Raw genomic sequence first — 22,981 nt, forward strand, 5'->3', positions numbered from 1 at the left:
CCAAGCCTTCCATTTTGATTCTCTGTTCCCATTCCTCTTGTCTATTTCGACGATCAGCTACCAATAGGTATCTACCACGTGGAGCCGTTGCTTCTAAGTCCTATTCACCAGGTGTGATACAGCACCACTACAATATGAGCAACCAGTCTCTTCTGCAGTATCTCTCTGTTGCCCTCCCGGCAATTCCTATTCAAGGTGCTGCCCCATCGCGGAATACAACGAACCCCCGCTATGGTGCGGGGGACATCTCTCAGGTCGTCGATTGGCCAGAGTTCAATTATGCAACAATTATTCAACGATACGGCGGCATTTTGAACTCAAAGCAGATCGTGTCCGATCCTTTCAGGTCCCCTCCTGCCGCTATCAGAGATGAGCCTCATTTCCACCTTCGATTTGCCGAGCTGCTTCAACCGCGTGTTAGGCGCGCACTTCGAGCCGGGTTTGAGGAACTAGCACCCCGGCTCCAGCAACTGAACCTTGTGCCGATCACATTTGACGGCGGAGGCTCTGCAGCGTACGTCGACCAGTTTCGACCAGACACTGCATTCGTCGTCGTGGGGGGGACCTACGCCGACAGCACGAACCGAGCCCCAGGAGACATGAAGGTCTCGTGGAAATGGCGTTCTGACTACCGGCATTCGCAGAACGCCTTCTTTCAAGAACAGTACAAGCAGGTCCTGGCGCAGGTGAATTTCTATATGGGCCAACACAAAGCGCGCCATGGGTTTGTGCTTACTAATACCGAACTGGTTGCAATCAAACGTATCGATACAAACGGCCGTTTAGCTGTCTCTTCGGCGATTCCCTGGACAGCTGGAGGCCATGGTCAGCTTACTGTGCTAATGGGAATATGGTATCTAGGGATGCTTGCAGCCGAAGGAACCAACTGGACCCTGTAACCCAGTTGCCTGTTTCTCATCTATTAGACCATAGTCAATATCAATTTGGAGGTTTCACCTAACATCCCTCAAAGATTTATGGTGTTGTTCGCGAAACAAACGGTTATATATATATAAATGAAGTAGTGCGTGGGTGAGCGACCCCAGTTACCGGGGGTAGGGGCATATTCGAAGGTTCTGTTCCATGGTTCGGTTTGCTGAAATTGTGAATCGTCATTCATATAGGAGGGACTATAAGTCATTGCCTCGGGATGATAAATGGCGCTGATCGACCTAATGTTAATGCCATGTTCATGTCGGCTCAATACACCTAATGAATACGTCACATTTTGGGGAAGCTGCGGCTGACAGAACAAATTAAATGATCAGCGACGACATGAGTCTACGCCACAGGACCGCCTGTCACACTCGGGTTTAAACCTTGTCCATTTATGAATCTCAAAAGGAAAAGAATACTTTATAATATTCCTCATATCTTTACATGCATACTAATCTAATCACGCGATATTAGTCTGGTAGAGATACCCATTCAAGCTGGCCATGCCGGTCCTGAGTTAAGCCAGTATGCTTACTTCTTTCTACAACAATCAAATATACAGCTGATAGATATATTTTCCTGAGAATACTACATTCACTCGTCTGGCGTGTCTCCCTACGTCCTCCGGCAAGGCTTTCGTGGTGGCTGCTTCTGGATTGCTCCTTATATTGTTCCGTGCCGGAGTACTTACTGCAAATTGCATGCATCCGCCTGCTTCGGTTTCTGTCTCGAGGAATTCCTGAGTATCGGTCCGCACTCGTTTCTCCCATGGTGCTATCCCTGCGTATCGCCTCCCGCCAGCCCGTACTACCGATCGTGAACCTCGAAAAGCGTACGATTGCACAGGCTGGGGAGGGATTGGAAAAGCTGCCCAAGCTCAGATGCCACAAATTTCACCCATCCAAACAAAGCCTGAACTAGATGACGCTGTGGTGCAAATCATCTCCTGCAGCTCCTCAATCGACTCGCATACGCCAACTCCTGAAACATCACCGTAGTCCAAATGGCAGATCACCCTCAAACTGGAGATACAGCATCTGCCACAAGCTTTGCCGTAGGAGACATATAAGATGCGCGTATCATACGTGATTAGAACTCTATTGAGACCTCCTACTTAGATGAGATTAGCACACAATATTCGTCCAAATGAAGCTCTGCCCTGGTTTCCAATAACAAAGCAAAGTATAACTATCTTGCACACCAGATATATGTCTATACAATAGAAGATATATTGTATAATCATAATAACAATAAATGGTGCTTTTTTGCTAAACATTGCGCTAAACGTCATATTGTACATATCTATCACTGCTATATTGTATTGAAGACAGCAGCCAACGACTTGCAGACGCTTTTTTCACACTTAACTGACACAAACGGAAATTCACTGATATGGCCTGCGTTTAATGAGGACAGACCCAGATTGTATGTTGCATGCATTGTGTATATCCGTCATCAACCACAACTCTCGCATCAGCAACGGGCAATAAGTAGTAACCGAAGCAGCCTCCCCTCATAGCAGAACTCGATTAAATCAAGCGTACTCTCCATGGGAAACAGCATTCCAATTGATCCAAATAGAAAAGAAGTTTGCAATGTTACCAGTAGCGCAGGACTCAATGGTCAACCAAGATCGCCTGCGTGGCACTGAACTGTGTTTGTTTCCATCACATCCTTGATGATGACTTGCTGACCACAGATAGGGCAATTAGCAGCCATGGGGCAAATGCTAATTCTTGGTGTTCACCTTTGCGCGATGACCGCAATGCCCGCCGTACCTACGGTGCCGTATGTATCAGGAGAATTCTGGATTCTCCCGTCGGGTATGTCTCCCGTTATCTTTACCCCGGTAGATATGCTTCCCAGGCAGGTGCCGTCGTGTCCCCACTGAAGCCACCGCATGACCGTAATAGGCTTAGCTTACTACGCGTCACCCGCTAACCATCTCTTAACGAACTGTGCTTGTTGGCACACTTACATGAACACTGGATTAGTTGGTTAACTAGTTAACTATCTTTTGCTTATGAACAAAGCTAACTTCTCGTGCTCCGAACAGTATCCCACGAAATATTCGTAATGGTAATGAATCCCACAAGAATAATGCCTGCTTTTTGATTTCCTTTAACCTCAAGATGGCAGGAGCCATCAGAGTTGTTCGCCGCCAGGAGCCATTACCATGATATTATGGCGACTCGCTTAGTGTGCGGATTTCGTGTGTGACGTGAATACAGTCGGGTCGAGTTGGAGCCTCTCCATTAGGTCCTCGGGGGTGAAAGGGGGTGCTCTCTGACTGGAGAAGATTGGAGAAGAAAGCCGCGCTTACCCGATCCAGGGTAGACTTGAAGTCATCTAGAATGACTGTGTCACACAGGTATTTGGACACAAGAGCAAACTTACACCACGAGTGTCAGTGAGCAGAACAGGCTTTGTTAATGTTAATAAGCGGAGCACACCTTCCAAATAGGTTCCACGCCAGTCGGAATGGCGAGGTGGACTGCACCGAGGACGTCAAAACTATCCACAATAGTCAGAAGCACGGAGATGACCAGCAGGAATATCATGATGCCGAATCGGGGACTCGTGCGAATTAGGTCACAAAAGGTACATCGATATGCATGCTTAATATTGTAAAACAGCAAGCAGGTCGCGATGATCCACCAGGGATCCCTTCGTCCGCACAGTTAGCACAGCAGAACAAGCGAGTCTAACATGGGGGCTGCAGCCGAGAGCGGGCCTACCGGAACAAGGGCTCAAAATATCTAGTTGTTATGAAGAGTGGTTTATTGTAGTTGAAGAAGGCGAAGTTTGCATAGCCCTCCAGGATCCAGTATACCTGTGCTAGCAGCAAGGTTGCTAGATAGAACCGACTGCCCCAAATATTAAAGAACGATCGAGCCTTCATCCAGGCAATAAGATTGTGTAAAGCTGCCGATACATTCAGACTAACAGCGCTGGCGGATAAGTACCAGCCATATGCTGGTTCATGCAGAAAGATGAATGTTCCGTGGAAAGCAGCTAGCAGCAACTAAAGATTTCAGGATAAGCTCATCATTCACAGGTGGATGAGATACTTTACCTCAATGATAATGAATTTATGAATGACCTTCTTTGACTTCATATTCGCTGCGGTAATCACAGTCATCACGGCTAGGGATCCTACCATGAAACCTTGCCCCCAGCCTTCAAGGACCAGACTGTTGGTATCCTGTGGGCGGCTGGGGCTGGCATTGGATGAAGAAGCTATAGGTGCCATATGGTCGAACCCCTTGAGCCAGCGGCGAAAGATTTATCGAGAATTGGACGACCGTTTCAGCATTGGTGCGTTTATATACGATTTCACAGAAGTGGATACCAGCCTTTCCACTCCTTGGCTCTAGTACTGCTTCAACAGTGGCCAGCGGTTACATATGTGGCAAATGATCTGCTTGGGCAGGTTGTATAAACTACCTTTCGTCTGTTGTATCTTAATTGGAATGGATGTCGAATAGACACTGGAAGCTTACCAAAAGTTTTGCCAGATTATTCGTAAGAGGCTCAGGTGATTTAGTGACACCCATGTTATATGTTGCAGGCCGCTTTTACAGACAAGTCGATCAACGTACCAGGGGTGCTGGTGTCATGGCTTACATGTTATAGCTCGGCCTCTGGAATATAATTTCTATTGTATACTACAAGCCGAAAGAAGTACTCGACCGTTGTGTTTTTCCCGCCAATGAAAAGTCCTAGGATCGGGATAAGGTAGCTGTGGGCCATTCCCAATCCATGGAATGCACACAACAGACGATGGTTGTGACCGTAGTCTGCGCAGGTAAATCCTTTCATGTGCAAAAGGTAGCAGGTATGATAACTACCTTTCCCGCCAGACACATTAAGCACATGCAACGCCTGGAGCAGGCCAAAGTACTCGATTGTAGTGCATATTTCGATGAGCGCCATGAAGCAGACAAAACATTTGACCAAGCATAGCGCTAAAAGCGATGGCTGTATGACCGCATGGCTGGAGCGTGAGATTCATACTGTATGAACGGTAATCACAAAGTTATTAGAGTCCAGCTCTTCTTTCTTCGCCCCCAAGAGCCTGCGGCGTTAATTCCACCCCTAATGAAGCTAAAAACAGTAATCACTGGTTATTGCTTTCATCTTCCAGCGCTGCTGAAAGCTAAGCGGAATCCAGAAGGCAAGATATCCTCAATCTCTTGGGATATGCTGCACTTATCCCTTTTTTTCCGGTTGGCGCTTTGAATCATGAGGCTCCAATATATGCTGACCACTGTCCCTCTGTAGACCACGAATAGTTGTCAATAGGATTGGACGGTAGTGGTACTGACAGTAGCCTTGGGTAACTCACGCGAACACGATTCCAGCTGTGGCTATTCTGGCAGCCTTTGGTCGCTGCTTGGTGACTTTCGAGGCTAGGTGGATTGTAAAACTGTGCCTTAGGACGGTCCTCGGTCGCACTGGGAAGGTGCCTCCGGCGAAAATGATTCATTTTCTTGGCATAAGTTGGAAAGATTTTGGAGCATCCTACCATGGGACAAACATAAATCTTGCGAGGCAGCATTCTCTCCCCTCTCGACCCAGGTTGAATCTTGTGTGTGATTGTATCTTTTTCGGTCTTGCCAGAAAAGCGACGCGACGGTCTATACTCTATCTCAGTGAGAAGTAGCAAAGCATTCACTGCAAGCATCTGACCTTCGATTGTCGCAGAACTTCTCTCCATCGTTGGCATGGGCGGGGTCGAGAAGATCGTCTATGTTAATCCTTTCTCGTGTCGATGTGACCATGACTAATGTAGATATGATACAGGAGAGGGTCAACAAGCTTACAAGTCTTGAAAATATTTGTGAGCTTTTGGATGTGTCTTGTATATAGTGGTCTATCAAAGTATTGAAAGCGGAGATCAGCTAAGAGAACAGACAAGCGACTCGGCCGGATATATAGAAGAGACAAACAAACAGAGCAAACAGGCACCGGATCATCTCGGATTTCGCTGTTCATGCAATGCAGCTGCCTCGGGTTCATTCGCAACGCATCGGTCGATTAGTCTGGGCCTGAAGAAAAAAATCTGCAAGGAAATCTGCATACTGAACTTACATGCGTGAGCCATAATTCCAGAATACGAAGTGATACTCGTCCGTAAGTAGTACTGACGGGTGAACAGGCGGGTAAAGGGGAAAGGCGGTGAGTAGGAGCGGCCAGTGAGGAAATTGAGAAGCCGTGTGCTGTTCCAATGCTAAAGCCGGCTGGCAAAGACATGAACCAGCTGGAGTCATGGACCAGGGACTGGTACTGTATGGAAGGTAGGATAGTGCGAAGCAACAATCACTGCACTCATGTGTTGCTTAGGGAATCGATAGGCCACTGCTACTGTGCAGCGACATCCTTGCCAAATTGAATTTCTCAGCTAGCAGTACAGCTCGCTGGAAAGCGCGCATTAGCCTCCCCAAGGGTGACGTCGGCTCTATGCTTAAACGATGGTTCCTTCTTGAGCACCATTGTAACGTCCATTTTCTCCGCCAATACCATCTACCGAAGATACTGAACTGTATTCATATTAGTCTCATCCTTGACGCTGCAACAACTCCAGGCCAACATACCAGGAAATTGTAGACGATTCTTGGTTATGGTGGGCTCGATCCAGCGATATAAAGACATGCAAGCTGTGCATAGTCTCTGCTAAGCTTAAGTAGCGAGGCTTTTGAGGTTTCCAGATTTCGGCCGGCACTGCTACTATCACTGCTTCAGAATGGCCCATGCATGAGTGAAGCCCCCAACAACATCCTGCTCTGCTGAATCGGCTCGTATTCTTCCAGTCAAGAGTGCTAGTGATATGAAACTGCTTATGTGTCAAGTCTCTGGAGCCTAGTGGACTGAATAGCATTAACAGATTGCTCAAGCAAAATTACATCTTCCCTAAAGCTGCAAAGATATTTCATACCTTACACACTAGTAGAACATAACTCAAAGGTATCTTGTTTCCCAGTCTGGTTTACCCAAGCTATCATAAATCGCTCTCCAGCAGATGCTTACAAGCAACGCAGAATAGCTTCATAGGGTCTGGTTTGCCAGCGCGCAGAGCATGGCGGTGAGACTCTCATTCCTCCAGTGAACCCCAATAATATAACCGGGAGTTACACATAAGACACTAGCTAATGAGGGTGTGTCCGGCCAATCCACTCCACAAGGGACACCAGAATAAAATTGGTATGCACTTCATTCAGTGACTGTGACAGCGGGGTGTCCATCCGAGGAAGACGCCTAGGTGGAGATGATGCCGGGAACGCGTCAAGAGTCTGTATTGAAAGGTTGATTTCATGAGCGAGGCATTGCAGCATGGCGACAAAAGGCCACCACGCTGACTGCTTCCCAGTATGGACCAGGTCAGCATAGTTCTGTGTCATTAGGAAGGCTCCGCCAACCCAGTAGAGCCTAGGTGCCAGGAAAATGGGATCTTGACTCTCCAAACTGCGGTCCAACCAAGCTCTCGAAAGATAAACGACCACGTTAGTGAGATTTGAGAGGAGTGATCGGAGATGAGACAGGATTAGAATGCCGGATGGATGGTGGACACAAGTCGAATGGGTTCGCAGAAGGAGGCACTCGATGTCACTGAGTACGAGTCGTGTGCTTGTTTGCAGAGGATATGCACTAACCAGCGCTGCCTCATGAGAGGCCCCACGGCATCGGGAATGGCAGTAAGCATCGAGCTCTGGCCATGGAAGGTCTGCTTGTGCCTCCATGGGATATGAACAGACTGCGAGAAACTGATATGCCTGCCTCAGTGTATCGGAAGCCTCGGGTGATAGGCACTGCCAGATGTTCGATGCCGGCAAAGCCGACCAAACCTTCCGGCAGAGCTGTATCAATGCCATCTCCCTCGCTTCGCTACTTCCTTCAGCATCTGTGCCCCGGATTAGCGCGTGGAGTGAGTCCGCCAGGCGGCCTACAGGCTCGGTTTCAGGGGCCATGGTTGGACTGGCCGGGCCAAATAGCCACAGCCGAACGCCGAGTCCGGTGAGGAACGAAGACAGACTGTGGGCACCGATGAGGAGTCGGACATGGTGCAAATAGTCTCTGGGACTGACACTGGGAGTGGTTCCTCTGTTCGGCATCTGAGCAACCGTTGCAAAAGGAATGCAGCACAGGAGGGCGGAAAATATTGCTGCAAGTGGTATTCCAGAAAGGGCCTGCACCCGTGTCAGCTAATAGCAGTTCCGAACCTTGGCGAGAGCGTTACGAACTCATTGATGTCCCTGGATGCGGGTTGCATGTGGTCCTACATTATGTTAAGTTACTGCCATAGCAGAAGCTCGAGGTTTTCATTAGGAACATGCAGTCCACTTACCATTGCAATCCTTTATCGGGTGCAGTTGCGTATTACTTGATGTCCCAGAGCCCTGCACTCCTGGAAGGTTGAGATGGCTAAGTAGCAAAGCACAAGGCCTCATTTATATTTACAGATTCTCCTACGTATGCTATCCACGACATTCCAGGCTCTTGTATTCTGGTATGTATCACCTTCCGCTATGTAGAGGCCATGGGTCAGCTGCCTGGATATTCTCTGCTACTTCCTCATATCTATGTCATTGTTTGCACAGATACTGTGGCCGCTTGGCCATTCTGGGCTATTTCATACTTGCCGCTTGAATTGTGATTAGACTATATGCTGCATGTTACTTGCATTAGTATCAGATGATGTAGGGGAACACACTCAATCAAGCCTGAAACCTTGGCCCGGGAGAGCCTACTGGTGTGATCATCAGAAAATAGTAAAGAGCTATCCATGGCTATCGGTTGAGAACTTGGATTTCCATCCAGGGCTCTGCAATCGGCCAGACTCACTAAGAATAGATTATTGTACGAAAGCTCTTGGCCTGTTCGTGCTGACTCTTGAGACACGCTTGTACACAAGCGCCAAGTGTGGGAACGGGCCATGCTATCTCTGTATGCAAACATTGCAACAATCTTGGGCCTACTTGCCTTCTTAGAATAGAAGCATGGGAAACAGTTCTTGGGTGTAGATAATACCCTTGCAAAGTTCCTTGTCGGATCCTACGGCTTAGAAGAACAATCACCGGTGTTAAGCAGTGGTTTAATTAGGTAACAGGTGCAGGACTATGAAATCTTATTGAGATATGAAGCCTAAGGAGCAAAACTACCCACGTACTGTTGAGTATCGTCCACCTAGGCAGACCAATCATCAACGCTCCAATTTCGCGAACAGTACAGAAAATACTCTATGGAGAGTAAACTTGGGATATGTTGAAGGCCATCTAATATATCATAGAGCCCAATCCCCGATTGGTGAAAAGTGTGTGGTGCTGAAGGGTAAATTTCCCATATGACTGTTATGGCTGTTGAGCGATCTTGTCGGACACTCTTCAAGATCGTTGGTCGCTTACAGCCGATTGTCAATAGAAGATCAACGGGCCGTTCAGCTTTCTCGTCCCCGCAGGCTGAGTATCAAGCCTCTGGTCTTGCTGTTCGCCACTAACAGTTTTTGTTTACCATAGCGTTTCAATGACCATGGTCACTTTCACGAAAGACGCCGCCTGACTGGTGCTCGCGACCGTATCATGGAATATTCAGCTACTATCATAGGCTCTCTACGCGACGAGGACTCAATAATTTCAGACTACCATCTCCCTGTCGTCCAGATCCCGCTCCATGAGCTTTGGTGGTTTGCAGGGTGCTCATAGCCACTGTCGGTCATATTGTAGCTTGTCAAGGCTACGAAAGATCACGCATCTTTCATCAGACTTGTTGGCGGGGCTGCGTATCATGGCACCGGCAGCTGACTGTCAGGTCAGTCGACTCGGGTGTTGTGATACCTTTGGTACATTGTTTATCCGGCACCGGTGGGGCTGAAGACCAGCTATCCAGCGGGGAGGGCAGAGAACGTCTAGCGTGGTGCACATCTCGAGAGGAGACCGAGATAATCTTATGTAATTCACCAGCTCCTCGGTCCTTTGGAACAACAATGTCAATGCTGGCAGCAAGGTAGGTAAGCCAAGGTTCGATGGCTGAGGGGCGAACCCACTCACATCAGAAGTACGGGAAATAGACACTCCAGGGAGTAGACAAAACGGTCAATTTGGTTAGGGATATTCACGGCATGCTGCTCAACAAGCTGGAATGGGTACGTCGCAGCGCGCACAATGCCGACCAGACAGAGGCCCGAGAGGCGTATCTCAGTCGACCATAACAGATACCTCAAAACCGGTCGCATGGAGGAAACGATCAGCGCCGTCTGATACGCCTTCCGAAGGAATCCGATCAGCAAGACGGAGCTGTATGTTTCGGCGATGGCAATCGAGCTAAAGTAACCGATATGAAGGAAGTTGATCGCCCTGGTCAGCGGCACCGACCCGTCGAGGATCTGGATCGCGCGCATGGTGGCGATCGCGACGCGTATGACCACCACCATGCCGAGCGCGGTCCAGAAGGTGCTCTTGTAGAAACACCGTGCGCGTCCATGGAGCATGTGCACCAGGATCTGATAGCTGTACAGCGGCAACCCCGCTTCCTGGAGCTGCAGGCTTGGGTCAGCTCTCGCTTCCCGCCCCCAACGCCCGGGCCGGTCACTCGCCGGAGCACGGACTTACCAACCAGAAGATATCTGCGAAGACGCTAGCGATGGCCTCGGGTAGCGGTGCACTGGTTGTATAGAAAGCATAGTAGCAGAGGCCGTTTGCGACCGCACAGGCGATTGATGTGCACAACGGGACCGCGTGTAGAGGACTGAAACGGGTGATCGCAATGGCCCAAAGACTAATTCCGGTTAGGCAGACACCGATCGTGCTCAAAACCGCGACGCTAGATTCAAAGTACGGGAGCAGGTACTGTTTCTGTTCAAGCTGTACATTGGATCCCGACGACATGATCACGACAAGCGCATTTGATTGGGACTCTCCCGCGATCAGCACTGTCCAAGCACGGGGGAGCAGGCTTGTCTTATTCGAGCCTGAGACAATAGTAACTCCTAGCGGTGAGCGAGCAGCACCACAACAGAATCGAGCAGCTGGAGCATATGGACTGTTCCAGGCTGGTCCGGGCAATGTCCCGGAAGGTATGTATTGCAGTCATCAATCTACGGCGCGCCCAATCCCACAGCCGACTAGGACCCTGCAGGTGGGTTCTGGGAGATTTTCCGGATGTGGTAAGGCTTTTGCACCTCTCGATCAGATCCAACTCCCAAGGTCACCGGTGGAGCTTGGCCCAAAGCGGCAAACCGACAAGCGTCGGTGGAGCGATCCGCCGAAACGGATGATGGGACGCCCCGTAACCATTTTCGGCCGTAAGATCTATCTTCTACAGCCAACCATAATCCAAGCAGTGTTGCAAGCTTTTTCCGCAAGTGGGACCCGATCGACGCAGTCATTCTTGGCGATCTATCCCAGAGACAACTCCATAGTGATGGACGGATTTGCCTTGCCGGTCGAGTATGACCCTCTGTGGCGGGGAGAAATTATCGCGCATTGTGTGCAAACTCGTTGTGGAGGGGGGGCAAGTCTAGAAGCAAATGTACGCGTCATGCAACTGAATGCCACTTTGCGTTTGTCTGGACAGGATCAGGCAGAGCGCTAACCAGTCGTTGGGTTACGGAAGCAAAATCACTCCCACGTACAGCCACCAAGCCACCAGGTTCTTTTCCACCCGCCTTGGCAGGAATGCTTGACTTCTAGTCCCGTGACGCGGTTGCCGACCGGAGCAGGTCTGCGCCTCTGGCTGCTATCGATGGTCACGTGGATAGGGAAGGGGCTCAGTAATGGCCGTGCACAGGGGCATCATCGTAGCAGACAATAGTTGCGCAGTTCTCGCTCTACGCTTCTGATGCATTGGGAATATTCTCTGGTCATTCTCCTGGGGGCCTGCGCGGTCAGCGTGGACGGCTCTCCCCAGGTCGATCTGGGCTATGCTCGCTACCGCGGGGTTCGACTGCCTGCCGGGGTGGATGAATATCTTGGGATGAGGTACGCAGCACCTCCCCTAGGCCAGCAAAGGTTCCGTGCACCAGGGGATCCGAGCAGCACATCATCCATTCAGGATGCATTCGAGGTAGGCGACCCTCCATCGCAATCCCATCAAGGCGCGTATTGACAGACTGGGCGGCGGCGTAGTTTGGGCCAACCTGCATCGGCGTCGGAGAGGAGATAAGCCCGCTTGTGGGGGAAGACTGTCTGTTCATCAACGTGTTCACCCCCTCCCACGCAACCACCCTCTCCAGACTGCCGGTGTGGGTGCACATTCAGGGCGGCGGTTATGCATCCAACGCCAACGCCAACTTCAACGGGACGAACGTCATTCAACATTCGGGCTACGACCTCGTGTTCGTCAACTTCAACTACCGTGTCGGGGCCCTGGGATTCCTGGCCAGCGAGGAGATCCGGCGGGATGGAGACCTGAACGTGGGATTGCTAGACCAGCGAAAGGCCCTCGCATGGGTCAAGCAGCATATTAGCCAGGTAGGTCACGGTCCGAACTGCTATAGCGCAGGCGCTGACCTGCTCGGTTGTAGTTCGGGGGCGACCCGGACCACATTATCGCTCATGGTGATTCCGCCGGCGCGGGTTCGGTGACGCATCATATGACCGCGTATGGCGGCCGAGCGGAGGGACTCTTTGCCGGTGCGGTGCTGGAGTCTCCATTCTGGCCCACACTGCGCACGGTTGCCGAGATGGAATTCCAGTACACACGGTTTGTACAGCGCGTCGGCTGCTCGGATGCATCGTCTGCCTTGGCGTGTCTTCAGTCTGCGGACCTGGCAGCGATACAGCAGGGCAACGTGGTGGACCCATTTCCAGACGCCGCCGTGGATCCGCCCCCGCTGTGGTATTTTCTGCCCGTCATTGACGGTGCGGTGGTGCAAGACCAGTTGTCTCGGCTTTTCGATCAGGGCAAGACCGTGAAAATTCCCGTGCTCGTTGGTGACGACACCAACGAGGGGTCGACCTTTGCTTATAACGCCAGCGACGCGTCTGACATGTCACGGTTTCTCAACGCCAACTACCCAGGGCTATCATCTGCCAGCCTGGCCGCCATCGGTGATGCATATCCTCGCATGCGACCCGTGGCGGATCATGCAGCCTATTTCCCGTCCGCATCTGCCGCCTATGGTGACGCTGCCTTTACGTGCCCGGGCAATCGCGTCGCAGCGTCCATGGCAGATCACCTCCCGTCCGGCAGGGTTTGGAGCTACCGATACAACGTGCGAGCCCCCGAGCTGGTCGATGAAGGCCTGGGTGTGCCGCATATCTTCGAGCTGAGCGCCATTTTCGGAGTCGGCTTCGCCGGTAATAGCGAGATCACGAGCTACAACGGGATCAACGCGAATGCGGTCGCCACCGTGATGGATTATTGGATCAGTTTCGTGAAGGCACTGGATCCGAACCCTCGCAGGCGTAGCCAAGCACCGCGCTGGGAAGCGTGGAAGCCCGGCCTGGGGCAACGGCTCAAGATACAGACGAACACTACCGCGATGGAGCCAATCCCGCCGCAGCAAGCGGATCGATGTTCACTGTGGAGCGCACTGGCGCCGGAAATGGAGATTTAGTCGATGGCTACGAGCGGGTTTCCCGGCATGGTCCCTCTCGTTCCTGGTATGTTGTATGTGGTATGTCACGGGGCGGTCCAGCGCTCCAGCCCGCCCTTCAAGCTCGCACTTCGGCTCCCTCTACTCTGGCTTAGAATGATATGTACATGTTTAAAGTTTTGTATCGTTCCACGGCAACATACACTGGTGTTAAGAGGCAGCCCTGACTAGGCTCCGAACTAGGAAATATTACAGACGGTTACAGTAGTAAGACCCGGACCCGTGTCAGGGTTGCCTTGACTATGATAGCCACATTGCAGGAGCTTGGCTCATCTATTGTTAAAGCGAATCCACAGAATCAAGAGCACCGTATAATAGATAACTGAGCAAGACCCGGCACGTGTACACGGTCCTTAGCCCGCGGTTATGCGGGAAAATCAGGCATGCATTTGCCGCTCACTATAACGGCCCCTGCTTCATCGCCTGCGGCATTTACTATGTTGACGAAGCCTGCGCAAGCAAGGTCACCGCTCCGTGCTAGTTGGCTGTCAACATAGCTTGCCGCATCTCTGAAACCATCCTGGCAACCCTTGATGGTCAAAGGTGCCGAGTCCGTGCAGGAGGCCAATTGGTTCTTGGCGGTGAACTCAAACGACCCGAAGAAGTCGTTACTCTCGACAGAGGGGTTAGCGCACCTGGAACTAGAGGTTAGCCACAGCCACCGTTCTGGAGGGAACCATCCCACATACCCATCCTTGACAAGGGCCTCACAGGCCGATTGGAGAGAAGATGAGGAAATATCCGGATGCCCACAGCGCTCCGTAAAAGAACAATAACCAATGGTCTTGTAGCTGGATTCGACAATGCTGCCCCAACCAACGTTGTTGGTGGCAGTGGCACGGACTTGAGAAGGGTCTGTATCAGACGCAGAGCCTATGTCGTCTCTGGAGCTCGTGGATGCTGTAAGGAGCGTCGTGGATGTCGAAGATTTTTCCACTGTCTCCGTATCAGGGGCGGCCGTCGAGGGAGCATCGCTCTCTGTTACAGTAGCCAGTGTGTCCAAAACAGTAAGGTCCTGTGGGCTCCGAGAACGCGAAGGAGACGTCGATGTGGTATGTACACGGAGCCACGAGTCAGAGCCAACCGGGTTTGGAAGCCGTGTTGCTGATGCTATCATTGCTAGGGCGCTGGACATCGTAGGTGTATCCGCTGGTCTTGTTGACAGGGAACCTGTCCCTGCGGCGGTGGCACTAGGCAGAGTCGGACTAGCGGGCGAGCAGAACAACCCCTGCTGAAGCATTAGCACATGCGAGACCACAGTCAATCCGCCCGTCTGCCTACAGGGCTCGCAGAGCAAGTTGCTGAATTGACCCTGCCGGTCCAGTCAGCAGCCGAGGAAGACGGTCCCAGACCGCCCTGATTCATGCTCGCACTGGGATTCTCGATCGTCTTATGTACAGTATGTGGCGTGGCGCTCGTCTGGCCTGGTCTTGGATGGCTGGTGGAATAGAACTTCGATGTTGGGAGCTGGTCAGATTCGTGTTCAGGGATAATGTGGATATCGAAGCAGGTTATGTATATCTATCACGAGTGTTCCGGAGTCCGTATGAGTGCAGATGCAGGTGTGGGGTTAGATCATTATAAGTCATACCAAAAAGCCGTCACGATGTCTTTGGGTCGTATTCCACATCCAATACACCGTGAAAAGATCAGTGGCCTGGGCTGGGACCTGGAACGCGTGCTGACATTCCGAACCGGCGTCAGACGGGAACGCATATTCTGCCAGGTCTGCTGTCTGGGCATCCACAGCAGAGCTGTGGTGATCTCCCACCCTGCTTTTATCGCCCGCCTGCAGGGGGGACCTTCGAAGCTCGGCCAGTGTGGTTTGATCAGGCACTTCGCGGAGGTTTGCGCCGTACCAGTGAATCTCCCCCACAGCGGAACGATTGTGCCACGTGTCTGGCGCATAGCGCGGACATATCAACGAGCCCGGCAGTGCCTCAAGTCGAGGCCATTGGCGCTGCTGGAGCGGCACGCGTTGATTGTCTCCGCAAACCAGGGCCTGTGGCCTATCGTCGAGGATGGGGTTGGTCCCGCTTGTGCCCGGAGCTAGTTGCCTCAGTGTCTATAATGGCTGCAGTCTCATCCGAAAACATACTGAAATTGCGCATATATCCTGGCTGGCCCTCTGGTAGACCGTGAATAACGTCCATAATCTGCAAGCTCTGTTACTTGCTTAGTGACGTCCTTGGTCGTTACCGCCTAGACGCTCGCCTACCTGGATCCATGCCCAAACAACCGGAACGTAGAGAACGACCACAAACGGCAGGATGACTAGGTGGCTCGCGTGAAGCATTTTTAATAGGGGTTTCGAATGATTGATGCCAGCAAAGCGAGAGATGAGCCAGCCGTCCAAAGAGTAGGAGCGGGGCAGCCGGTATTTATAGGCTCATATACTTTTAAGGAATTCCCGATCACGAAAGTATTCCTAGTGACATTATGGAAAACAAGAAAATATCCGTATACCTATTTATATCGGTCGCTAAATCTACGAATCGAGCGATGCCCTCACTGGCTACCGACCACTGAAATTGCGTTCTGAGGAATTACGGCTGTGGCTTTCTCAGGGCTTATTTGCTGGAAGATCTAGCCAGGGGGCGTTCTACCTGGTAGTCCTTACAGTAATACTTGAATCCCACTGAACCAGTTACAGGTACACTGTTCTTGCACATGGCTGAAGGGAGGCATACAACCCGACAGCTATTGCTGTTGAGTATGCCGCCTTCAAAGTAACTTGCCGCGTAAGTCACTGCACAGTATGCCCGCAGGTGATTATCTGCAGAACAATGGAAGAATTAGGTCATCTGAACCAGCATAAATTCCACCGCCCTGTTCCCCATCTGTTTCAGGTACTATATGATACCTAACGTCCTAGCTTGGACTCGTGCCCAAAAGGCGTTTGTATATGTGTCATGGCTTTGTTCCAGCCTGCCAGCCCAATATGCGAACGGAGGAACCGTGGGCTGTGCTGTAACAGTCCCCGTCTGATCTTTATGATTTTCCTTGTGCCAAGTACGTTTGATTACATAATACATCACAACGGTCTGCATGGAAGGTGGTGGGTCAGTTTTTTCGGCTATTGTGGATTCCCGAGGGTATATAGCGTATCGCTCGTGATAGGTCCCGAATTGATTAGAATGACATGAGCCCAGTTTAGACTCGCCATTGGAATGCGATATTGATCTTGGCCGGTCAGAGGTTATAGTTTACTATGTGGCTGGGTATGGTTAGTTTGCGCCTGGTTATCTTACCAATGTGGATTAGACCTGTGGCTATCCTCTAGGACAGTCCAACCGCCGTCTCCCTTGAGGCAGCTTGGTACCACCCTGACCCTTTTCTCATATGGCAGAGTCAGTGGCCGACATGGACATTCTATACAGTATTTATTCCAGTTAGTTTTGGTCGTAGCACTGGTCTGCTTACAGTACATCCTCGATCGGTCCATAAGCAGTTTTCCAGTTGAGACTGGCAGTATGTACAGTCATAGTAGGCATTCGACGCGATCCGTCCATTATGGTGGAGTAGATCGAGTCAAGAAGCGCCTTCTCTGTTCTACTCTTAGTACAGTAGCAATCCAAGGACAATCTCCAAACTCTCCAAGCTGGCATGTATCAAAGTTCACCTGGTTCATCATGGGCAGAATACGTGAGCAGATGCTCCATGTAAAACCACTGCTCTGGCGGTTCAAATCCTACGATGTATAGGTTAGGGGAATTGCGGAAACTGTTCTAGTTTTCACAGTAACACAATCAATCCCTATTATATAACGCTGCCCTCCCAGCCTGTTCACAAGGATCTCATCATCTTCGCTACTATTAATCTGTAAGCCAAAGAGTTCAATCAGGGCTGAATCAAGATATATCGATAGACATCAATGCACCCGAAGAGCACGGGCAGCCGCTACCCCACAAGATCGAATGTGGCAACAGGGCCTTCGATCACTGCTGCTACCAATCCCCCGAGAGTGTCGTGCCTGTTGAGCGACCCCGCCAAAGCTCCCCCGCCTAGTGCAGTGGACAGCATGGAATCGAACAGCCTCGATCCTGAAGCTGCCCCAACTGACAAAATCAACAATGTGGCGGACTCTGCAGGAGATCCACCCATCAGGCGAGCCAGTGGACGGGCAAAGCTGAATAGCTTGGCTCGGGCATTCCCGAAACCTCCCGGACAGGGCCCACCAACAGCTTGGGCCCTGGATGAGGATGCCACTGTCATTGCCATGCACGATCATGGAGAGAGGTGGGAACAGATTAGTCAGTATTTACCTGGCCGTACTCCCAAGGCATGCGAATGCCGGTACGCCTTCCTCCGACACCGGCCTGAGTGGAACGAGAACTGGAAGAACAGCATAGCGTACTGGTACCAGCAGTGCGTGAGCCGTCATTCCCCAGACACGGTTGACTTGGCGAGCTGATCCTCGTGCCTTGTACAGATACAAGTCGGAGCTTTGGGCTCACGTAAGCGAGAAAACACGTCTTCCCGAGCGCGATATCGAAGCCCTGGTGTGGCACCTTGGACCATGGGAGATCGCGCGCCGCGCAGCAGTTGCACAACACATAGCTTGAGAGGGCTTCCGGTGTTGTCCCATCATAGTCCTGCTGTCTGGCGCAGATACATTTCCACTACCGATCTTAGGACCTTTATAACAACCACAGAAGTCGATGGACATTTGCAGCCGGGCGGTGGCAATCTATACTGCACTGCATCACGAAGGATTCTCTATCACCAACTGCCAATATAGTACGTATCCGTGCTACGGCCCGCATTGCAGTCTTGAACCGTTCCAGTACTAGATTATATGTCAGACGCCTACTAGTCCAGGATTAGTCACATTCCGAAGCACTCAGTAACGTTAATACGGGTACATTACGTATCAGAGGAGCCCGAATAGGCATTCCAAATTCTTAGACGAGTTGTGTTCGAGCCCTAACCAGGTGGTATGCTAGCCTGTCAAGGGCTCGCTGGCACATAACCGGTTAGTTCTGTACCGGTAATGTTACGTCCGTAAGATTATGGTATCTTAGATCCAAAAGCCCAGAATCGGCATCCTGAGAACACTCAAAGGTTGGATGCTAGCCCGCTAAGCGAGATGCCTTTCTTCCCTTTTATATACCTTGCGGCCATTATACTACGGAGAGTTTAGTAACTCCAGATCGAATAAAGCCAAGTTGGTAGGCAAGGATTGATAATCCACATAAGTTTTACAATACCTTCGTCAACCGTACCGGACAACTGCTACCTCAGCGCCCCACCGTGAAACGCTTTCAGCTCACTCGACAATCTCAGGATGGATCTTACTAACTACAGATGGTAACAAAGGAACCTGAAAGATCATGTAAGTCCAAGAACCGTGCTTATAAACTGTTGGCTCTAGCGCCTAACCCATATCCCTAGTGGGCCTCATCGTTGAGTAACGCATGGCCCAATTGTGCATTTCTCAGGATTCCTTTGCGGCACAGACGTTCTCCATGATGGCGAATGTCTTCCTCTCCAGAAGCTCCAGTAAGTCAAACAGTGCACCTTTCCGTTCTTTAGATTCGCTCCTAGCGAGGACATCAAAGGAACCGCTGGATTCTTTTGGACAAGTTATATACGCATAGTAGTGAGTTTTCGCTGGAAGAGGTTAGCATCATTAGAGGGGTAAGTGATGGATAACAGACCGTAATCACCCTCCTTTTCGACTGTTTCCCTCCCAGTTATGAGTTCGATTTCAGAGATGTCCGGAAATACTACTCTCGCATTCGCTTTGATTGACTCTCTGTTAACTTCTGGTCCACCCAACCCGGGCCCAGCATTAAGTACCTAGAATCTGCTGACGGAGCATCAATGCGTTCATCGTATCAAAATACCCAAAAAAACCCCCTCCAGGATAAACTGTCGCTGAATTCATATTGGAACCGACAGAGTTGCTATATCCAAATCCTGGACGTATACGAGCCGTGTGGGGTAATGGCAAACGAAGATATTTCTGCGGGTTTACCGTCCATCAAATAGCTAGTGGCCACGTGATGAATGGCTTTTCGTTGGTCCTGTGTCCTGGGGCATACCCAGCCTCGCCATAACAACATAGAATTCATTTACATTCCTCCATGTGCTAACATAGTATTGGAGTAGCATGTATTGGCATTTAGGGTTCGAAAACAACCCATTGTATGAATAATATGGTATCCACTTTCTGGCTCCTCTGTAGGTCGTCTTCCACATGAGAAAGTCAAACCCCAGTCTCAGGATACGGTATACCAGGAAAGGCTTTCCAAGGCCTTCATCTCTTGAGTACGGCTCAAACATAGCACACTATTCCAGCACCTAGTAAAAGATACTATAGCTCAGCTACTTACATTCCGAGTCTCAGGAAGTCTTCATAGTACCTGCCCGCTAATCCAAACGTACCATCGCACTCGAAGTATGAAGTTCGTGAGTAGAGAATGGTATGCACAAGACCCTAGGTACAGTATAGTATCGTAGTACTGCTTTTGCTTGTCTTAAAGAAAACTGACAATGTGCTGCAGCGGGATACAGTATGTATTGCCGACACCAGAAATATAGATGCAGAGGCGCGACACAAGGACCAGGCAGGCGTCACAAAGAAGGCAGTTGTTTGCAGATTGTTGGGGAGCCATGACTGGCAGCACAGAGCGCAGTACACATCATCCGCCGCTGTACCATCCATGATAAATATACCGTTATCATCGTCGCCTCGGTGGCGACTCTCGGTTCGGGTAGGATTCCGGGGCATAGCCAGTTTACTAGACTGACAAGACCCGTGACAATGTAGAACCCAGCGAGCACCACACCGTCTGCACGAGATAGGACCGACTGGTCGATACATCGGTCGTTGCGGACAAGGTAGAGAACCAGACATATACTGATTCCAACGAGGGTCACATTCCGGATTAGCCCAGGGTACAGCGGGTTTAGGTACAACAGAACACCCTTCACCACAAGAACAAAACACGAAAATTGGTTTGAATGAATGCGCAGAAGTAATAGGATCTCTGCAGTCTTAACTCTCAAATACTAGAAAGGTGAGTATAAGGTTCGAATCGAAACGAACAAGTCTGCATACCTGAGCCCACGTAGCATCCATGATACTGTATGTCCGGATTTAGATCTTGAGAGTAGTCGGGCACGAGTCGGATGGGCCCCCTTTATAGCCTTTCCCGTAGATGTAGGGGATGCCTGTTCCGTACACCCCATCCTGGGATGTACAAGCCACGGCGTCGTGTGTGGGTCTGGTCTAGCACTTCAACTATAGATGCTTGCGCGAAAACTACAGTCCCGACCAGTGGATCCAGGAATACGGCATAAATAGCCTTACGTTCAGGTACCACCTAGAGTAGAAGATCTCTGCTCCGAGTTTGCGGAGGCACTGCGCCGCCGTGAATGTTTTCCTGAATAATTGGCACCACTGGGCTGTACGCATTTCCCCAAGATACGGTATCATGCGGGTTTCGAAGAAAGGGAGGGGAAAGCTCTCCTCCGGTAAGCAGCATTCTGATAACGTTGTCGATGGTGCTGACGGTGAGCATAGGCCCAAAGCGTCAACCGTCACGGATCTCACACGACCATGAACTCCGCCCACTGTCTCTTCACAGCGAGCCGGACGACCGCGCGCGACCAGAACACAATGACTCTCCGGCTACAGTCCAGGTAGTCATACCACCAAGTTATACAGACACCGCCCATTCTACAGCACCTTCAGGAGCCCTGGAGGGTCTGACGACCACGGATGCTACCAGGCTCGGCAGCCGACTGCTCACGAAGAGGTCGACAACTCTTCAGGACCCACAGAACAGTTGCAGTGGAGAGTGCAGCCATACTTCATCTACCCGGCCTGGGTCTCGTCCGTTCACCTGCGTATTCTGCCTTGAAAGCCATGTAGATAGCCTGGTGGCAGTTCTCTGCGGGCACGTCTTCCATCGGGCTTGCCTTGAAGAGTATGTGAAACGGACATATGAAAGCCAAGCTCAGGAGACGCAGTTGGTGAGAGTCACATGTCCCAGCTGCCGGGCGGCATGCGTCGGCTATGCTGACAAATCAGCTGCGGACCACCCACAAGGGCCTGTCTTCACTCTGGAGCCGCGGCGGGCGTGGACCATCGGCATGGAAGGGGTGCGTTTATACGTGTGAAAAGCCTCTACTAGATCATATGAACTCAAAGGGCGTTGGTTGTGTACTGGATGACAAAGCAATTGGATTGATCAACATGTAATCGCACACACTAGACCAAGGGTACAGTACTTTCATCTAGCTGTCCCTTTCCCGCCGATGGGGATCCCAGGGGCTGCCTGTCCCTGCCTTCTATATTTGCGATAACAGTGTCTTTCTAAACGCGATCGCACAGACGGTGCGCAACTCCCTGAGACTCTCTGTTCTACCCTACCATGGCGCTAGACCATGAAAGGGAATGACCCGCTTGTCGGTGGCAAAATCCAAGGATCCAATGGTAGCTTTGGAGAAGACGCGCTGCTTAGGCGTCGCGGAAATCGGCCCGATTAACTGGAAAGGCTTTAACGCTCTTGCACCATGTTTGCAACCGCGTGTACGGAGCTGCTTATAATAGTCCAGCTTGTAACGTTACCATCTACCCTTCCAGCCTTCCTGGATGATGTATGCATTAATTGAGACTCTAACTGTAGGTAATTGCGCTGCTACAGTCTATGATCATTGTACTCTGTAGCACAACTGTAGTGCAATAAGGATATATTGGCTGGCCCGGCTATGGAGAGGGCAACCGGCCACAAATATATATGTCGCAGAGCTAGTAGCGCAGCTGCTCTAAAGGACACCATCCACACACTTACATATATATATCTAGCCACAACAGAAATCGCGTATGAGGTCATGTATGAGGTCACATTGGCTTCTACGTTGGTACATTGTCGCTATTGTCCATATGTACTGTACACGGACGGATTAGGACCTGTTTGGCCATCTCTGTCAAGGTATCCTGAACATGGCAGTCCCAGGCCAGGAAGATGTAATAGTCGCCGCAATAGAGTAATGCAGATCAGCTCATTCGACTAGTGTCGTGCCAGAAGTTTCCTAAAGATTGCCCTGACGACGGGGCATTAACATGAGTACAATTCGTGATATAGTCTACGCGCTTCTGGGTATGTTTACGTGTTTACCCACATCAAGCACGCGCCCGCGCGTACGGTCGCCCGTCACTTGGCATGGTTCCGCCAGACCGCGCTAGATCAGATCCGGAATAGCGTATGACGCGTAGTACACTATTTGCCTTGGGAGCTCACGTGAAATGCTGTTTGGGTCAGCGTCAGCTACGTGAATTTTGACTGTTGGGTTCCGACCCAATTACAAGATGCTTGATTATCCGCCACCTATCAACCTGTTAGCCTGTAGACTGACCCCATTGACTTGGAATATTCACCAGTTCACCGGTTCACTGGGCATTATATTGAAAAATTTCCGTTGATGCCAAAAACATTGATC

At 50.8% G+C, this 22,981-nt stretch overlaps 12 protein-coding genes across 12 annotated transcripts; 4 read left to right on the plus strand and 8 right to left on the minus strand.

Annotated features, from left to right (window-relative positions):
* Positions 1–134: 134 nt before the first annotated feature.
* Positions 135–1,857, plus strand: An08g11800 (hypothetical protein; the record flags this gene model as incomplete). Its single annotated transcript, XM_001393243.3, has 3 exons — positions 135–853; positions 1,411–1,461; positions 1,506–1,857. 3 exons carry the CDS (start codon positions 135–137, stop codon positions 1,855–1,857), a joined length of 1,122 nt encoding a protein of 373 aa, XP_001393280.3.
* Positions 1,858–2,552: 695 nt separating this feature from the next.
* Positions 2,553–4,189, minus strand: An08g11810 (uncharacterized protein; the record flags this gene model as incomplete). The annotated part of the gene is made up of 8 exons (XM_059749468.1): positions 2,553–2,588; positions 2,719–2,775; positions 2,915–2,921; positions 3,260–3,285; positions 3,334–3,360; positions 3,390–3,450; positions 3,675–3,961; positions 4,013–4,189. The coding sequence occupies 8 exons, from the start codon at positions 4,187–4,189 to the stop codon at positions 2,553–2,555; spliced, it is 678 nt and encodes a 225-aa protein (XP_059606935.1).
* A 990-nt stretch (positions 4,190–5,179) lies between these two features.
* On the minus strand, positions 5,180–6,817 carry An08g11820 (uncharacterized protein; the record flags this gene model as incomplete). The annotated part of the gene is made up of 6 exons (XM_059749469.1): positions 5,180–5,576; positions 5,629–5,722; positions 5,763–5,784; positions 6,031–6,225; positions 6,410–6,479; positions 6,534–6,817. The coding sequence occupies 6 exons, from the start codon at positions 6,815–6,817 to the stop codon at positions 5,180–5,182; spliced, it is 1,062 nt and encodes a 353-aa protein (XP_059606936.1).
* A 268-nt stretch (positions 6,818–7,085) lies between these two features.
* Positions 7,086–8,284, minus strand: An08g11830 (hypothetical protein; the record flags this gene model as incomplete). Its single annotated transcript, XM_059749471.1, has 2 exons — positions 7,086–8,123; positions 8,282–8,284. 2 exons carry the CDS (start codon positions 8,282–8,284, stop codon positions 7,086–7,088), a joined length of 1,041 nt encoding a protein of 346 aa, XP_059606937.1.
* Positions 8,285–9,690: 1,406 nt separating this feature from the next.
* An08g11840 (hypothetical protein) lies at positions 9,691–10,330 on the minus strand (the record flags this gene model as incomplete). The annotated part of the gene is made up of 2 exons (XM_059749472.1): positions 9,691–9,925; positions 9,981–10,330. The coding sequence occupies 2 exons, from the start codon at positions 10,328–10,330 to the stop codon at positions 9,691–9,693; spliced, it is 585 nt and encodes a 194-aa protein (XP_059606938.1).
* Positions 10,331–10,695: 365 nt separating this feature from the next.
* On the plus strand, positions 10,696–11,237 carry An08g11850 (hypothetical protein; the record flags this gene model as incomplete). Its single annotated transcript, XM_059749473.1, has 2 exons — positions 10,696–11,005; positions 11,122–11,237. The coding sequence occupies 2 exons, from the start codon at positions 10,696–10,698 to the stop codon at positions 11,235–11,237; spliced, it is 426 nt and encodes a 141-aa protein (XP_059606939.1).
* A 532-nt stretch (positions 11,238–11,769) lies between these two features.
* Positions 11,770–13,489, plus strand: An08g11860 (uncharacterized protein; the record flags this gene model as incomplete). The annotated part of the gene is made up of 3 exons (XM_001393249.1): positions 11,770–11,994; positions 12,057–12,401; positions 12,455–13,489. 3 exons carry the CDS (start codon positions 11,770–11,772, stop codon positions 13,487–13,489), a joined length of 1,605 nt encoding a protein of 534 aa, XP_001393286.1.
* Positions 13,490–13,892: 403 nt separating this feature from the next.
* On the minus strand, positions 13,893–15,824 carry An08g11870 (uncharacterized protein; the record flags this gene model as incomplete). The annotated part of the gene is made up of 6 exons (XM_059749474.1): positions 13,893–14,163; positions 14,218–14,756; positions 14,810–14,995; positions 15,120–15,577; positions 15,627–15,693; positions 15,747–15,824. The coding sequence occupies 6 exons, from the start codon at positions 15,822–15,824 to the stop codon at positions 13,893–13,895; spliced, it is 1,599 nt and encodes a 532-aa protein (XP_059606940.1).
* Positions 15,825–16,866: 1,042 nt separating this feature from the next.
* Positions 16,867–17,040, minus strand: An08g11880 (uncharacterized protein; the record flags this gene model as incomplete). The annotated part of the gene is made up of 2 exons (XM_059749475.1): positions 16,867–16,900; positions 16,952–17,040. The coding sequence occupies 2 exons, from the start codon at positions 17,038–17,040 to the stop codon at positions 16,867–16,869; spliced, it is 123 nt and encodes a 40-aa protein (XP_059606941.1).
* A 362-nt stretch (positions 17,041–17,402) lies between these two features.
* Positions 17,403–18,093, plus strand: An08g11890 (uncharacterized protein; the record flags this gene model as incomplete). Its single annotated transcript, XM_001393252.1, has 2 exons — positions 17,403–17,896; positions 17,961–18,093. The coding sequence occupies 2 exons, from the start codon at positions 17,403–17,405 to the stop codon at positions 18,091–18,093; spliced, it is 627 nt and encodes a 208-aa protein (XP_001393289.1).
* Positions 18,094–19,752: 1,659 nt separating this feature from the next.
* Positions 19,753–20,615, minus strand: An08g11900 (hypothetical protein; the record flags this gene model as incomplete). Its single annotated transcript, XM_059749476.1, has 4 exons — positions 19,753–19,834; positions 19,867–19,970; positions 20,192–20,545; positions 20,595–20,615. 4 exons carry the CDS (start codon positions 20,613–20,615, stop codon positions 19,753–19,755), a joined length of 561 nt encoding a protein of 186 aa, XP_059606942.1.
* A 183-nt stretch (positions 20,616–20,798) lies between these two features.
* An08g11910 (uncharacterized protein) lies at positions 20,799–22,374 on the minus strand (the record flags this gene model as incomplete). The annotated part of the gene is made up of 6 exons (XM_059749477.1): positions 20,799–21,113; positions 21,208–21,302; positions 21,382–21,557; positions 21,751–21,854; positions 21,941–22,044; positions 22,212–22,374. 6 exons carry the CDS (start codon positions 22,372–22,374, stop codon positions 20,799–20,801), a joined length of 957 nt encoding a protein of 318 aa, XP_059606943.1.
* Positions 22,375–22,981: the final 607 nt, after the last annotated feature.

Source organism: Aspergillus niger (genome assembly GCF_000002855.4).
Source record: "Aspergillus niger supercontig An08".
Classification (NCBI taxonomy): Eukaryota; Fungi; Ascomycota; class Eurotiomycetes; order Eurotiales; family Aspergillaceae; genus Aspergillus; species Aspergillus niger.